At 28.7% G+C, this 20,000-nt stretch overlaps 1 protein-coding gene across 12 annotated transcripts in view; it reads left to right on the top strand.

Annotated features, from left to right (window-relative positions):
• Positions 1-20,000, top strand: part of LOC145296730 (receptor-type tyrosine-protein phosphatase T-like) — a 934,355-nt gene that overhangs the window by 593,689 nt on the left and 320,666 nt on the right. For 6 of the 12 annotated variants that reach the window (XM_080142749.1, XM_080142743.1, XM_080142746.1 and 3 more), the window contains exons 18-19: positions 7,475-7,586; positions 12,079-12,132. In XM_080142749.1, the coding sequence (XP_079998875.1) occupies positions 7,475-7,586; positions 12,079-12,132 (166 nt within the window). The remainder of the gene's footprint in view (positions 1-7,474; positions 7,587-12,078; positions 12,133-20,000) is intronic. The other 6 variants (XM_080142750.1, XM_080142752.1, XM_080142748.1 and 3 more) reach the window with 1 other exon arrangement.

Raw genomic sequence — 20,000 nt, 5'->3', positions numbered from 1 at the left:
CCTTGGATTTTTTTTTATGTAATGTACATTTTGCTGCAATTTTAAGACATTATCTTTCCTCTACCAATTAATGATATAGAAATACAATTTTCAATGATTTTTTTGAAAGTGCAACAGAATGTACATTACATAAAATAATAGGCTCCTATATGGTTGACTATTTTAAAAAACTGATTACATATAATTATAGAAGATGTATCGAGACAATATAGTTTGATAATTTAGTTTCAGAAATATGGTATAATAAAATTATGGGGTGTTCGTTCGCGCCTGACCTCCCTAGAATGGAAATATGTCACAAAGCTTAATAAGGTTTTTTAATATAGATCCACAGAATATTGTGATAAGTGTTTAAGTGTGAACAGGTATGGTATAATGAATTATGGCGTTTATCTATTTTATTTTTACTTTCATCATATTTTGCTTTGGATTTGATACCCCCAGATTCGAATCTATCTCTTTACAGCCCTTCCTTTTCATAACCTATCATACTTTCATAAATCAGAGTCCATTTTCTGTAGCCTGTTTTTTAACCCAGTCAACGACGGGCACTTTTGCTAGTGTGTATATATATATATATAAACACCTTTGTTTCTTACATTTGTAATCTGTAATTTTGAGTAATAATGGTACTAAATTCAATCGGTACCAATCATTTTATAAGATTTGAACGCCAACATTGTTTTCATTTAATAGCAGCATTGATATCATATTATTCGAACTTCTATATGTGCTTGATGTATACCTTGTCCTTAAATATATCTTTAAAAATAAATAGTTTGAAAAATCTCAAATATTCAACATACTCCTAGCAAATAATGGGTAATATTACTGTAATATTTGTTTTTCTTTTTCTAACAGAGAGTATTTCGTCGAAAATGCATAGATTAAAGGGAGATTTTTATGATATTCTTTTAGTTTCTACACTTTCTAATATAATATATGATACTCTTGCAAAATGCCTTAGTTTATTCATTTAATTAATTTTATTATTTTTATAACACATGTTTAGATTACTATCCATTTCTCTGTATAGAATTAAAAGACAAGTCTTTTTTTTATCTCAGTATATATATATATATATATATATATATATATATATATATATATACTGAGATAATTTTTTATCATCTGATTATATATATATAAATATATATATATATATATATATATATATATATATATATATATATATATATATATATGTATGTATGTATGTACGTATGTATATAGTGGTTTCATTATGTAGGTAGAAGTTTTATATAACCATCCATTGGTTTTCCCCGAGGCATTTTAAAAAGATCTAGTTTCTTTCCGGTGCCCTTCTTCGTTAACCTTGTCCCTGTGTATTTCGTCTTCTTCTGTTGACACCGAAAATATTCCCACGTATGTATTGATCGTATGCTGTCAATATACTTTCGATTATCGTCGCTTCACCCTTGAAATTTATGTAAAAGAAAAAAAAATATCGCGTTAACATTATCAAGACTCGGCTTGTTTTAGATTCCAGTCAATATATGGCCCTGACAACACGGCTAACGTAACACGCAACATCTTGTATAGCATAGGGTTGTGAACTGCACTTCAGTTCCAGCATATTTTCGATCATTAGCGAAAATACGTCTGTAAACCTGTGAGATAGAAATATCGGAAGAATACACACACACACATATATTTATGCACGTGTATGTGCATATATATATATATATATATATGACAGTGTAAATATATCTATGTTTGTGTATATATATATTAATGTATATGTGGGTATATATGTGTTTGCATGTATGTGTGTATGTATATATATATACATATATTTATTTATGTGCGTATATATGTGCATATATATGTGTATATATGTATGTATATATGTATGTATATGAATGTTTGTATATATATATATATGTATATATTGTATAGATGTATTGATCTGAGAACACCTGCTGTAATGTGAAAAGACATTATTATTGATTAGTGAAGGCCCTAAAGTTTGCTCAGACATTACTATATTGTGTCTTGCCCTTGACCATATCCTAGCTACATGCGCTTCTGTTTTCATCAGGTTCAGTCCTTAACATTCCTATTTTGTATGAATCGATGTGTGAAGCATGACAAAAGTAGTACATATATTCTGTGGATTAGAGGAAATGCAGATCTCGCGTATAATACGAAATTCCTCGACAATATTGAAACTATGTAAAACATATGCTCATATCAATGCATTTTCTATCCAAATGAAGTTTTAGACAGATGTGTTATAGAATATTAACATGATTATTTATTGGCAAGCATAAATCCTAAGTTTCCATGAAGCTCGATGAATAATTTACAAACTCGAAATTAAAATTCATTATATATGTGTCTGTGTGTGTTTCTGTGTGTTTCTGTGTGTATTTGCATGTGTCTAATGTTCGTATAAAGTTCTGTCAAAAATATATTTAACTTATATATATATACCAAGTTATGCTGACATAATTTCGATTCCAAATTCGTGTCCGTAAAACAATTTCCAATAATATAATATGTATTCTTCGATATATATATATATATATATATATATATATATATATATATATATATATGTTTGTGTGTGAATACATACATATGTATGTATATATATGCATATATATGTGTATATATATATGTGTGTATATATGCATGTGTATATATATGTGTATATACATACATATGCATGTATGTATATATACGTATATATATATATATGTATATACATGTGGGTATATATGTATGTGTATATATATATGTATATATACATATATACATATGTATATATGTATATATACATATATATGTATATATATGCATATATATACATATATAATATATATAATATATATGTATATATATATATTATGTATATACATGTATATGCATATATATAATATATATGTATATATATATGTACATATATGTATATATACATATACATATAAATATATATATATATGTATAAAATATATATGTGTATGTATAATATATATATATATATATCTGTATAATATATGTATATATATGTCTACTATATATATAATATATATATAAAATATATATAATATATAAATTATATATAATATATATATAAAATATGTATATATATAAACTATATATATATAATATATAAAATATATATATGTAATATATATATTTTATATGTATATATAATATATATTATATATAAATATATATATATACATTATATAAATATATATATAATATATGCATGTAATATAGAATAAAATGATTGATAATTTAAATTAAAAATCAAATGATACAATTATTGTCCAAGATGTATTGTCTTTCTCAATATAAACATCATTTCCGAAACAATCGTACAATTTATTGATTTTGTTTGTTCTTCCTTTTGAATTCGATTTTTTTATTTTTATGTTAATTATATAGGATCAATCATTTTACTCAATATTAAAATAGCTGTAGGATATCTATGACTATCGAGCTTATATATCTAGATTACAACGAGCACAGGTTTATTTTAATTATATTAATGCATTTACTAATACATTTAAATAAACTCTGCTCTTCAGACTGTTGTTATAATCCCCTTAAATATATACTTGTATATATATATATATATATATATATATATATATATATATATATATATATATATATATATATATATATATATATATATATATATAAATATATATATATATATATATAAAATATATCAAACAGTACTTTTCTGGTTTAATAACACGATACTATGAAATTCAATTTTTCATTAAATTTTACCAAGAACTGCAAATTGTGTAACTCTTTTTCTGTTATTTTTTACTCATAAGTGAAGGCGTGTCTAATCAAGACTGGCCTCAACCGACTGCCACTTCTTTATAGGATAAGAAATGTTCGTTTGTTTTTAACTGCTTATATTTATCGGCTTGGTGTCGTGTCTCGAGCTATTTGCATAATATAATAATGTATCCAGTTGCAAAGATACTTCTGATTTAATATTTTATTCTAGTCGAGGAACTACACATTGTCAAAGTTGGAAATACTACAACGCTGATTGGGAGAAGATAAAAAAATAGAGTAGTCGAGCAGTTTCTTATTATAAACCACAAAAAAGACGATATCCGATTTTAATACGCAAATGGTATTAACGCCTTACTTCATCTCAAAAATGGAAAAGACCAATGGAATTATTTTGCGAACACAGACAAGTTCACATTAATATTTTTGTGTTTTTTTTGGTTTTTTTTGTTTATTTAAGTGTAATCTCGCTTTATCGTTTTGCTTGGAATGCATTGAATCAAGTTTCATAGTTAATAACTCTGTATCGCTTGATTAAATGTCCGGCTTGCGTGTTTTCTATTCAGTAACCGGATTCCAGTTGCAGCCGCTCTGTATTTACTGAACGTTTTTTTCCCCGGCATTGTACATCCGGTGAAACCGGATAGTTAACAAAAAGGAATTTAAAAAAAAGTAAAATTAAAAGTTAGTTAATCATAAATTAAAACAAAATAATTAAAGAAAATATATTTGACTTTACGGTTATTTATTTATTATTAATTTTCCTTTGTTATGTAAATATGCTATTTTATTATAATTTTTTTCCATTAATAAATTGCTTTCAAAGTATTTTTTTCCTACGTTCAATTGATGTGTGTTATTTCCGTAAGAGTTGTCTTTTGTGCAACACGTCTCGTGTGTAATGATCATCCGTTTCTTTCCGGGTTTATGGCTCGTATAGCCGTTACTTAAACATCGTTTCTTTTTATTCTTTATCCATTCTAGCACGTTTCGTTTTGCTTAATACCCACGCTCGTTCTACTTCTTTTCTTATAACTGCTTTATGTCCCCCTTTCCCTCATTTGTTATTTTCCTTTTTTTTATAACTTTCTTCATTCTACCTTTATATATTTTCTCTCGCCTCTTTACCTACCCTCTTTAATATTTTTCAATTTTCTTTGCTTTTCTCTTACTTATTCTCTCTTCTCTTTCCTTATTCTAATATTTATGCGTATGCATCGCTCATCTTTCAGGCCATATGCCGTCTTTCAATATCGAACACCGTTTTATTTTTCTTTTAGACGAAGCACGCAATAAGCTTTCCCTTGAGATCTTTTCAATATCACGTGTTTTCATTATTTATACATGTTTACAATATATTTTCTAATTCATCACTTTTCAAACCGAATCCATTTGTCTTTCATCACATGTTTTCCACTGATTGAAAAATGAATAACCATTCTCGATTTTCTATAGATTCTTTATTATCTCGGGAAGCTCTTTTACTGAAAACCTTTCATCATCCGCTTTTATTCGATGTTTCGTATAGAAAATTCGGACGCATTCAATGATTTCTAATTCAAATATAATTATTGTTTGTATTTTTACACTCAATGTATATAGTTAGTATTTCAAAAAAGATCAAGCGCCAAATACTATAAATGAAACTATCGCCATAAATACAATAATAATGAAATTATCGGCATAAATTTGTAATGCATTAAATATCAATTTCAAAGCTTTATAAAAAGTTCATAAAAAATATGGTTGCTATTTTAATCAAATAAGAAAAATACTTTTTTAAGCAAACATTTTATTTCTTTAATGACGAATAAGCTAGTTGGTGTTGTCCGGCATTTAGAAAGATAGCTTAAATTACTCGGCTATCTACTCATAAAATGTGTTTGTTTTTTTTTTCATTATTTTATTTTTGTCATTCGTATGCTTAGTTAGTCCGAGTATGAAAGCAAATAATGCCATAAATACGTAATGTGTTCAAAATCAATTTCTAAGCTTTATGAAAATCCATAAGAATCTGCTATTTTAATCAGATAACGTAAGACAAATTCTATTTTTAATTAATATGTTATTTCATTAAAACGAGGGGGTACTTGGTATTGTCAGACACTTTATAAAGTAGCTTACATTATCTGGCTATTAACTCATAAATTTATATTAGTTGTTTTTGTTGTTGTTTATATTTTTAAATAATCATAGCTGTGTTTTGATAACAAAGAAGTTAGTTTGTATTCATGAAGTGAGGATATTTGGAAGTACAGTAATACTTTTATGAATAAAATCTTTTAAATTCTTAGAGTACCCTTCGGAGTTGTGCCCCTTGTATCGCCATGAGCAGCATCGTTCTTTAGTCAAACCCCTAAATAGTTCACTAACATTTGCCAGGGTTGTAATGTTTAAATAATAAATAAAAATAATGCACTATAGCGTGTAGTTATCAAAGAAAACGCTGATCCCCGGACACAGTTATATTTATTGAATCGAAATGAAATAGACGTATTTAAGTACACTCGAAAATGTACTTTTAGGATATTTATTGCGTACATATATAAATAAAAAAGTAAATGTACATGTTTGTGTGACTTCCTGTTGGTCTGTGTGTAAATATGTCACTTATAAACTCTTAAACTACTGGCCACATTACACCGATACTAACAAAACATACTAATCATAAACGACGGATCGTTTATAACGAGTAAACTCTTTGTGTGTGTGTGGATGAATAACGCGTATAGACATATACCGGCGAGTTTAAATACAAACTATTCAGTTCACTTGCCCACATAGTTTTACTTCTCTCTGCGCATGCTCAAATTCAAGTAATTTCATTTATGTCGTTAAATAATATTTTGTTCTAATTTGTCTTACAATAGCTACATCGGAAAAAGACGCGACTAAAGCGCTAAATATTTCGCGTTAAATTTTAACCGAGGTACCCAAGTCATAATAAATAAAAAAAAAACTGTTGAAATTACTTCTATATATTAATTATATTATAATATTATATAGGGAATTGACTTTCTCCTAATAAATACGACATCTGCATGAATTAAAATATATTTAAGCGTGTGTTATGACACGGCAAGCCAGGTGCCTACTCCAATACTCGAAAAAAGATTAGGAATGTTCTACGCACGAATAAATACTTAAATAAACAAAATAATAGACACGAACTAAAAGAGTAAATGTAAATATATATATAGATTAATTTAGGTAAAATATCTACGGAAAAACATCAACGGAAAAATGTCCAGGAAAAATATGGCAAATGTTGGTAAATAAGAAACAAAAAGAAAAACGATATCCGATCCATTACAAGTGCACATTTTATTATGATTATGATTGGATAAATGACACAAAAATGTTTTTCTCAAAATTCGATCATTTTTCAGCATATGTTACATCATTTACTACATGACAATAATTATGAACAATATACTATCAACACGAAAAATACATCACAAAATCTGAATTCAAGTAAGAATGAATAAACATGATGAACATCCATAATTTCATGTATGGCCGATTTTTCATGTGTTCTTATACAAGTGTACATTTTATATCATACACGTGTGTAAATTGTTAGTGTTTCAAAAATATATGCAAAATATTTTCTTTCATATTTAAGAGATCATTTAATAAAACATGGTTTCATTTAATGAGATTTCTTTCTTCTTTTTTTCAGTGAGAAAAGTCGATTCTGTGTCTCCAACAAGTCACGTGCCAGTTATTATTGGTGTTTTAGTTGTCTTCGTCTTCCTCGTTATAACATTCGCCATTTTGCTTATGATCTGGAGGTGAGTCAATTTATTATTTTGGAAATATATTATATATATATATATATATATATACATATATATATATATATATAAATACTTGTTGCAATCTAATTCATTCCAAACAAATCACAGCACCAATTGGGCGTGAAGTCCTACAATTTGAGACTAAATATGCAGGAAAACTATGAAGGGAATTGACCAGCGAGATATCTGTTCAATTTACACTTGAAATTCTACATGTCAGTACAGTCAGATAAGCAGAAGACCGGGATGGAAAGAGAAATTCCATTTGAGTAGAAGTTCCCGGCATCTAATGATCCCTACAGTGTGGATGTGTGATTATTTTCTGCTAATGAGGTTAGTTTGAATTATTTACATAGCTAGCGTATAAGTGGTTCGAGTTCATCTGGACATATAGTATTTAAATACCTGTGAAACAGGCACGAAGTAAAAGAGTAAATATAAATATATATATATATATATATATATATAGATTAATTTAGGTAAAAATATCTACGGAAAAAACATCAACGGAAAAATGTCAACGAAGAATATGGCAAATGTTGGTAAATAAGAAACCAACAGAAAAACGTGTTTAAACAGGAAAAGAAGCAAGATACCAATGAAGAAATCTTTTGACATTGTAAACATTATTCGTAAAATTATGACATGAGAGGCTGTTCAAATCAAAAATAAAATTAAACTAATTCATCCATAAAGAGACTTTCACAGACTGAAAACGTGGAAAAAGCCAATTATAACTAAGAGGAAAAGTATATAATTGATGGCGTCTTCCGATCATGCAATCAAAAACTGACAAGCTGAGTTCCTCTAAAAACGCATCATCACTATTTTGGTACATTCAAAGTAGAAAGTTTTGTGTTGATAGTATATTGTTGAGGTTTGGTTTATAGTGCTGGACCTATCGTTGTTGGCTGTTTTTAGAGCCCTCGTTAAGAGCGAGAAACGAATAAGTGATGCACAAGCTCAGAGGTGGCAACAGTTTTACATTAGTGGATGTGTAGAATACGTTCTGAGTCCACTTTTTTCAAAGCAACCTTGGTAATCTGTTCCAATTCATGTGGTTTATGAGATTACAATTTAGATTTGCAGTAGAGCGACCTGTCTAAAGCTATACTCTCGATCGGAAAGAGTGTTAATATTTATGACGTGATGGACTAGTACTATATTGATGAAGGAATCAAGAGATTTTGGCAAAAATAGCAATAAGGCTAATAGAGCGATATCTTAATCAATCAGTTCTTTCAGCAGAATTCTTGCTTACTGATAACACAGAAGCAATTTTCTAGCAATCGGTTAATCACCTCAATACAGACCAATCAATCTCCTGTGCGCCAGGAATATGTTATTGAGTCTGTGTTAAATAGAGTAGTCAACCACCTCAGCAAGAATAACCTCCTTAGTGACTATGGTTTCTGTTCTGCTAAATCTAAAGCAGGTGTGCTAAGGATTAGCGAATCTCTCGATGGAGGCTTCCTTTCTAAGGCAATTGATTTTTGTATACTATAGGCCTTTGACAGATTATTGCATAAAGGTCTACTCCTAAATCTCAAGCTACGGTATAACTGGAAATGTCTTTTCAGTTATTAAATCATTTTTCTGTGATAGGTTCTTAAGAGTAATGGTTGATGGGCCAAAAAGTCATGAGCTAGTAGTATTTATCAGGGGTCCATTCTGGGCTCAACTCTCTTCCGGATCTACATTAATGATCTCCTAAATCACATCTTCAGATCATTTATATACATTTATACTGAAGACACTACAATTTATAGCAACACTTTAAAGACCGTAAACGACCATGTTCTCTCTGATTCTTTCCCTTCTGATCTTGCTCATGAGGTGCAGTGGGGAAAGAGGTGATTGTTAATTTTAATGCATCCAAAACCTAGCTTTTATATTTATATTATTAACGGTCAGATCCAAGTCTGGCATCAATTGAAATGAATGGTTCTCGTTTTGGGGAGGTTCCATGTTTTAACAAGTTTCTAGGCCTGGCCTTTTCTCCTAATCTGAGATGGAACACATACATTAAATCCGTTGCAAAGGTTGCTGAAAAAATGGCCGGATCGTCCTATCGCTCCACTGCTCCAGTATATATCTCCCTGCTGATCGAAATATCTCGCTTTATAACAGCCATGTACGTCCAAGGATGGAGAACTGCTGCCACATCTGGGCATGAGCTGCCTTTACAGAGCTCAAAAAAGACTTTGTAGCAAATTGGAATACGGTTTTTCTCTTTCCTGCAATCACGTTCCCCATAAAAGAGACGACACGAGCCTGTTCCTTCTTTATGGTTATTTTCATAGCAAGTGATCGCCTGAGTTTCAATCTATGGTCTCCCATGGCCTGACTTTCACGAAAAACACTCATCTAGCTGAAACAACGACCAATAACTTTGCACATTCTTTATTTGTGCACAAACCTACACGTAGATTCCAGGAACAAAGCCTTTTTTAGGAGTACCCTCCTATAGAAATCTGTTCCGTTTTCTTGCCTTTCAACTGACTACAATATAGGTGTCTTTAAGTCCAACATAAACGTTCTTGATGTGCTATCCTATGTAGTAATTCAATTCACCAAATTCCAGTACTTACGATGACTACGACATTATTCCATTAACTTTTGTACACTTATTAATCCTTATCTTCGAATAGCCTCTGAGCCTTATACGTGGTGACTCCTTTGATAGATGTATGTGTGTGTATGGATATGTGCGTGTGAAAATATGATTTTTCAATTATATTTCATTTTTACATACTTATCCTGAATTGATGAAGCTCAATGTAACATACATATAACAATGTAACATACATATAACAATGTAACATGCATATCACAATGTTACATGCGTAGAGCAATGTAACATACATATAACAATGTAACATGCATATCACAATGTTACATGCGTATGGCAATGTAACATACATATAACGATGTAACATGCATATCACAATGTTACATGCGTATGACAATGTAACATACATAAAACTATGTAACATGCATATAACAATGTAACATACATATAACAATGTTACATAAATATAACAATGACCCACACATATAAAAATGTAACATACATATAACAGTGTAAAACACATATGATAATGTTACATGGGAATCACAATGTAACACGAATATAAAAAAGTAATATACATATAAAAATGTAAAATACATTTAACAATGTAACATGGAAATAACAATGTAACATACATATACTGTCTCTAGGATGGGGTTGATTAAACACATACGATCCTTGAACAGTTAGCATTAAACGGTTACTAGCAATCAAAACTCTGAAGACAGGACATCATATAAACAGGTTTATTGAAGGTAGATACGGTAAAAAAAACTAAAAGAAATAAAATAAAACATTGTTCAGAATACAGAGAGAAAAAGTCCAGGAACGAAAAGTTATAAAAGGGGTGCATGGGAAGTCGTATGCGTAAAGAAATGAACAACGCAGACAGGAATAAGTAGGGTGAACATGTGGATAAAGAAAATAAACAAAGTTCGTAGTTGAAGTGAAATAATATAAAAAACACATTAAGGTATTAAAAAGTGTCTTACCGGAGATGGCTTAAAACGGCGAAGGATAATGAGAGATAAAAATACGAGCCATGCGGCTAGAATGGCAGCTAGAATAGGGGGCAAAACACCGGTCACCCTGCCGGTGTCGAGTCAGGGGAAACTCTAAAAGAAAAATGTCCGGCCAAGGAAGATAACTGTTTAAGGAACAAAACTAAGAGACATAATAATACATATAACAATGTAACATGCAGATAAGAATGTAACATACATATAACTATGTAACATCCATATAAAAACAAATGACAAAACTTCTATATTCCAAGATATTGATAATCTAACAATTTATTCTATGTATTATGTTGACATTTACAATTTTTGGCAGAACGGTTTGTTTATATATATATATATATATATATATATATATATATATATATATATATATATATAACAAACCGTTCTGCCAAGAATTTTGTAAACAAATACATCGGAGGTATTTCGAACGATATCAAAACATCGTTAAACTCACTACTCGTTCAAGCTGCCGCAGTAGCGTAATGGTTAGGAGCCTTGACTGCCGTACAAACGGTCGGGTTTCAATCCTGGCTTGAGGTAGTTGCCTGTCTAGCCGCACTGATGAGCTGTGAAACAGCGAAATAGTACTGTATGTGGATGACTATATATATATATATGTGTGTATATATATATATATATATATATAATGTGTGTGTGTGTGTGTGTGTGGCTACGTAGTTGATTACATTTTTATATGCAATTATGTGTAACCCGTTTGAATCACCTTTTTTTATAAATGTCTGTCTTGGTTATTTCTAATCTTATTTATTTCATTTTCAGTGTGTTTGACAATATGAGTGAAATGAATAAAATTACCTAATGTCATTGTTAAATTTGTCTTGTTGACAGATTTTATTATATGAAATTGTTAAATTTGTCTTGTTGACAGATTTTATTATATGAAAAAGGACAGAAAATATGAACCAACGAGAAACTGTCTAAGGTACGTCGTGAAAATTGGTCATATGTGCAGAACCTGATATCCAGCACTGAATGACGCACGTGACCACCTTATTCCCACTATTGTTCCAATATATTCGTCACCAGTCACAACTTCACCCGTATGCCACGAATGAGTTTTTTAAATTATTTTTTTCTTGCCAATATTGTAGTATAATATGAGGGTCAATGTTTTATATGATTACAAACAATTGAAACTAATGTTATATATGTATGTGTGTATTTGTATATATATATATATATATATATATATATATATATATATATATATATATATATATATATATGTATACACTTTTTGTTTTCACAGAAACATTTAGAACAAGTGTCAGGCAATTTAGAGTCTGGAGATCAATGAGATAATGTTAACGAATAAAGTAAATTTTAAAGAGATACCCTCGTTTAATTATTGAAAAAGAAAACGAATATATAAGACAATACAACACGACAATAAAACAAAACATTAATTCAGAAAAATAAACCTGCAGTCTCTGACGAAGAGATAGAATCAAAGATGAAAAAGAAAGGAAGATTAAAAAGGGAAAGGAGGTTGAAGAAGTGATAGAGAGACAATAAACTAGAAACTGTAGGTTGAAATTATAATCGCACATACGAGGATATGGATCACAATCCCCATAACACGTAGATAGAGAAAGCCGTCTGAATTTGTAAAAGCAAAAAAAGGAGGAGAACAAGATAAGAGAAATAGTGGCTAGAGACCTCAATGAATTCATTTGCTTATTTTATTAGTGTATATATAGTTAGGACTAGAAGATGTATATAATTCACATTCAGAAGTTTTTATTCATTTCTTTTTTTATGAAGTATGTCTTACATGTATTTTGTTGAATAGTAGAAGACCACTAAACAACTCATCAGAGACAAAGGTATTTTCCCCAAAAAAGTATGTCAAAATATTTTATACGGAATGAAAGAGTTTAGAAGAGAAATAATGTCGATGATAGGACATGGAGATATTTAAATTTATGAGTGTGTATTTAATACATCTTTTGGTTTGGTAATGATAAGTAATGATTGAGATATACTTTTATATATATATATATATATATATATATATATATATAAATAAAAGTGAGCCTGTCTGTGTGTGTGTCTCTGTGTGTGTTTGTGTACATTTCCCTACGCAATAACTCTGTCCATTTTAATTCTACAGACTCAAAATTTGATATAGAGGGTACTAAGATTTGGGAAAAACTTTGTGATCCCTTTTTGGCCAGAAATTTGGCTGTAAAGGGGTCAAAGTTAAACAATTTGACCTTTGAGAACTCTATCAAACTCCTCCGATAATTTCGGGTCTAAACACTTGAAATTCTAGATAGAGGTTCCTTGGAGATGTATCCAACTTATTTATAAATTATATATATATATATATATATATATATATATATATACATTATATATATATACATTATATATATATATATATACATTATATATATACATTATATATATATACATTATATATATATATACATTATATATATACATTATATATATATATACATTATATATATATACATTATATATATACATTATATATATATACATTATATATATATACATTATATATATATACATTATATATATATATTATATATATACATTATATATATATATATTATATATATACATTATATATATATTATATGTATACATTATATATATATATTATATATACATTATATATATATTATATATATACATTATATATATATATACATTATATATATATATATTATATACATTATATATATATATACATTATATATACATTATATATATATTATATATATACATTATATAGATATATATACATTATATATATATCATATATATACATTATATACATATACATTATATATACACATTATATATATATTATATATATACATTATATATATATACATTATATATATATTATATATATACATTATATATAGTATATATACATTATATATAGTATATATACATTATATGTATTATATATATACATTATATATAGTATATATATATATATATTATATATTTATATTATATATATACATTATATATATTATATATATACATTATATATATATTATATATATATATACATTATATATATATTATATATATACATTATATATATTATATACATATACATTATATATATAGTATATATATACATTATATATTATATATATACATACATTATATATATATCATATATATATTATATATTATATATATACATTATATATATATCATATATATATTATATTATATATATATACATTGTATATATGAATATATATAATCTATATATATGTAGATAAATATATATGTATATTATATCATATATACATTATTTATACCATATATATATTTTATAAATATTATATATATAAACCTATATTATATATAATATATATATTATATTATATATATATATGTAGATAATTATATCTATATATATATATGTATATATTTATCTACATATATATAATATAATGCGGGATCGGATTTTGCATGCAAAATGTTGTTGATAAAACAACGAGTAAGTCAGAGATCTTACTTGAAAACAAAAAAAAGGGAAACAGAGAGAATATGGTGAAGAAAAAGGTGATTACACATAAATTGATAGTCTGGTGGAAGATAAATAATCCAGTGACGGTAAAATCCAAGTATATAACTTCATGAATGTTAATTGAATTTCCATTTACACAAGTAAAATCCAAAAATCTCGTAATTGAGAGGAGGATAGTCCATAATAATCCAAAGGCAGAAATCCATGGAGAAATTTACAGAAATTTGTACAAGGAAAAAAGGAACACATTCCAATAATATTAATAAAAGAAAAATAAGATATGCTTTTCATTGTACTGCCGATATATATATATATATATATATATATATATATATATATATATATATATATATATATATATATATATATATATATATATATATACCCATCGTTGACTGGGTTCAAAAACACCCTTCAGAAAATGGACTCTGATTTATGAAAGTATTACAGGTTATGAAAAGAAGTGTTATAAAGCGATAGATTCTAATTTGGGGGTATCAAAACCAAAGCAAAATATGATGAAAGTGAAGATAAAATAGATAAACTACAGAATTTATTATATCATACCTGTTCACACTGTAACATTTATCACAATATTCTGTGGATATATATTAAAAAACCTTGTTAAACTTTCTGACATATTTCCATTCTATGGAGGTCAGGCGCGAACGATCACCCTATAATTTTATTATACCATATTTCTTCAAACTCAAACATAATTATCAAAGTATACTTACGCAGATAGATATCAAAAGACTTTATTCTATGGAGGCCAGGCGCGAACGCATACCCCAAAGTTTTATTATACCCTCCCTATTTAAGTTAAAACATACTTATCAAAATATTACGTACATCTATATCCAAAACACTTGTAAACGTTTTCTTTTTTATTTCCATACCTTGTGGACTAGGCGCGAACGCAGATCCCACAATTTTAATGAACCACCGTTCTGCCAGATCAAACATACCCATTCCTGTGTCTCGATACATCTATGATTATATGTGATAAGTATTTTTTAAATACTCAACCATATAGGAACCTATTCGTTACCAGACACACGCAAACACAAACACACACACAGATATTCAGCTTTATATATATATATATATATATATATATATATATATATATATATGCCACTCCCGTTTTGCGTGCACTTGATCAATGAAGAGGAAACTGTTCCTATCGAGCGTACATGTTAAGATACTCTTTCGTATGCAAAATTGAAGCATCGAACAGTAAATTAAATAAATAAGATCGATGCATTTCTATGATTATGAGGTGCAGAATATGTAGAAAGGGGGAAAACGCAAAATGCCAAAAACAAAGTATCGTAACATTCTACTATTTTTTTATTTTTATTTTATGGCGGAAATGTTTCCGGATGACGATAAACATGATTCTCTCAACAACGTCACACTTGTAAAGTTTCTCCTAAGAAGAAACGCACTAACTGAGCTTCTGCTTACAAAAAGAATATAAATGCTATTTATCTGTACATAACTGTAAGCATAGTGTTGCTACAGACTGTGTAATGTGTTTACGTATTTGCTTGAAAACTGAAACACAACATTAAAATTCAGAATATATATCACAAGCAACAATAATGGTTGATACATTGCTCCCCAAAAGAGCATTATGAGGGCAATGAGTTTTGCTGATAACATAATTCATCCGAAATTCTCTTTTGTCCTTTTATACACCTCCACAAACGTTGCAACCCTATCCTTTTACCTCTGCCTCATACCCCAAAACCCTCCCTGTATATCTAGTAACAAAGATAATACTTAGAAATATTGCTACATATAATCTATTATTATAGCCTTACAACTACCCCCTGCCCCCCCACAACTGGCTCCATTAACTCACGTCGGAACAGTACCTCGCCTCATTAAAACTCTGGAGCAGGACGCCTCATGTAATTCCTCTTGTGTCAGTCCTGGTTAGAATACACCCACTCGCGCTTTTCGCTCTAAATCATCACCATAATACCCCTCCCAAAATTATACACCACTTTATAGTGCTGTCGTCTACATAGAAAATAAACATCTTACACACCGATACAATTGAATTGCCATCCATCCACGCTATACCTCCACTTAAGCGTTTTAACATATACTACATACATCTAAGACTACGATAAGGATCCTATACACCTTTCTACATTACACTCTATATAACACGCTCCTCCTTTATTTAGAATTCGATTAAACTCCCCATAACATCATCTATAATTTTAATTGATCTATTTCGTTCCTAATGACTCCCACGATGGACGCCGTATCTCCACTATGTTACCTAGCACCTTCTCTACTCTGCTGATCAGAAGAATTAAGCTTCGATATGGCCTGCCATAAAGAGTCCCTTCTAACCCCAAAAGTAATTGGTCATATTCCCTTATTGAATAAAGTAACCAATCTATATTTACCAATATATAATATTTGTGACTTAATTCCCCATCCCTATTGTTCTCTTATATAAGCTCCAATGATACGTGTTAAGTATTGCCCCGGTAAATCTTGTCTTATAGAATTGAGTTTATTCTTTTCATCTAACGCATTATATATTTTATATATATAGACATATATATATATATATATATATATATATATATATATATATATATATATATATATATATATTAGCAAAGTCCAGACTTTGACCTTTGGCCTTAACCTTTAAAAGTTGTTTGCATCATTTATAGCTTGGAGATAATCGTCATGTAAGCTTTGATCATTATCAGTCCAGTTGTGTGGGCTGTAGAAGAGTGTATATATACATAAGATATGACCTTGACCTTTGATCTTTACTTTGAAAAATGATGTGCACCATTCCTAGGTGGGGGACCGTCTACATGCCAGGTTCAGTTATCATCGATCCAGTGAAGTGTGCTATAGGGAAATATATGTATATATATACTATGACCTTAAGTTTGACCTTAACCTTGAAAAATTGTGTGCACCATTCTTAAGTCAAAAGGCTCCTTCAGTCTGGATAGGCTATGGATACTCACCGTAGGCGTGCCAGCACAAGATATGTTCAACCGCATTCTCCTGAGTCGACAGCGTAAAATACTAGTGGCAAGTGAGGTGTACATATGGTGTGTTTATGCCTTTTTGTTGTATCAATTCCTGAGTGAGGGACTATCATCATGTGAAGTTTGATCATGATTGGTCCTGTGGTGTGAGCGGTAGGAAAATTGTACACAGACACAAACAGACACACACACACACGAATGCTACTATATATATATATATATATATATATATATATATGTGTATGTGTGTGTATATATATGTGTGTGTATATATATGTGGGTGTATATATGTATATATATATGTGTGTGTATATATGTATATATATATGTGTGTATGTATATACGCATATATATATGTGTTTATGTATATATGCATCCATATATGTATGCATATATACATATATATATGTGTGGATATATGTATGTGTATATATGTAAATATATATGTGTATATATGTATATATATATGTATGTATATATGTATATATATATATATATGTCTGTATATATGTGTATATATGTATATATGTATATATCTATGTGTATATATATGTATATATCTATGTGTAATATATATATATATATATATACATATATATATATATATATATATATATATATATATATATATATATATATACTTGTCTAACAACTCAAGTAACGGTCAGAAAATATACAAACATGAATTTTTACTAATGTTTAATTAAACATGAACACATACATGCATATATAAAGAGACATATACGTATATATATATATATATATATATATATATATATATATGTGGGTGTGTGTGTATATGTAATATATATATATATATATATATGTGTGTGTGTGTGTGTGTGTTCGAGTGTGTCTGTGTGATAAGGATAATGTCGTTATACACAGAAATACTGGTAGTTTTATAGACAAGGGTAGATAAATTATGCAAATTTTATTATCTATTAACGAACTCGACATAAATATTTCACTTTAAACAGTCGTTTCCTCCTTATGAAGAATGAAGATCTGAATAAAGCATTGTACTATATTGTTAAATTGAAATAATTGATTTCGAGTTCGCTGGTTAAAGCAATTTATAATTTTCTACAGTTTTCAGAGTTTTCCGTATAAATCGTATTTCCTACTAACTTCTTGTGCAAATGAGCAAGTTGTAATACATACATATATAGATAAATGCACACACATACGCACACACACATTTATATAAATACCTCGAGTTTTTTTTAGTAGAGATAATACAATCTGTATATTTTTTAATCAAAATAAACGCACTGAGGCAAAGTAGTAAAAAAGAATTCTCATCAAAATATCAGTTGACATTAAAACAACAGAATTTGCTGCACAAGATTTTCTTATGAAAAAACAACCGCTGCGAATACACGCACAAGATTATTATTGAAATCTAAATGAAATTATAATTAAATTATGCCTCTTTAATTTGTAAGGAGAATCTGATATATATCCTTCTAATGAATACTGGTGACTATGAAGAAAACAAATATTATTAAAGCATTCCTATCAAAATTGTTTTTCTTCTTATTCTCTCGGCTCATATAAGTTTCATAAAATAAAGGTTTTATTAAGGTTTATCTACACTTTTTGACACATGTCGCATTAATTGATGTTTGCTGTAAAGGCAGCTAATATAATACCATATTGTTGAATGATTTAAATGAAAAGTACATATTTAATACATTGTTGAATAATACAATTCCAAAACTTATATATATATAGGAGCTGCTAGAAAGGGCTTGTCCTGCCTTGATAGAGTTCAAAATAGACTTCGTAGCCTTGTAGGAGATGCCCTTTTCTCCTCCTTGCAACCTCTATCTCACAGAAGAGATGTTGCGAGTTTGTCTCTGATGTATCGTTATTTTCATGGAAAGTGTTCAACTGAGCTTCAATCTATGGTCCCCCCTCGCCAAACTTTCACAAGAAACACTCGTCTAGCTGTAAACACTATCAATAATTTCCCCCACTCTTTATATGTGCCTAAACCTAAACGTAGATTCCATGAACAAAGCTTCTTTCTTAGAACTGCACGCCTGTGGAATTGTCTTCCGTTTTCCTGCTTTCCGGCTGACTACAATATGGTTGTGTTCAAGTCTAAAGTAAATAAGTTCTTGATGAGTCGTTCCATATAAGTTATCAAATTTACCAAATTTTCATTACGGATGATTACTATATTGACCAATTTCTACTGTACACTCTTTAACCCTTATC

The sequence above is a fragment of the Euprymna scolopes genome, chromosome 17 (assembly GCF_053919585.1).
Source record: "Euprymna scolopes isolate OS-2025 chromosome 17, ASM5391958v1, whole genome shotgun sequence".
Classification (NCBI taxonomy): Eukaryota; Metazoa; Mollusca; class Cephalopoda; order Sepiida; family Sepiolidae; genus Euprymna; species Euprymna scolopes.
This window is presented reverse-complemented; position numbering and strand designations above follow the sequence as displayed.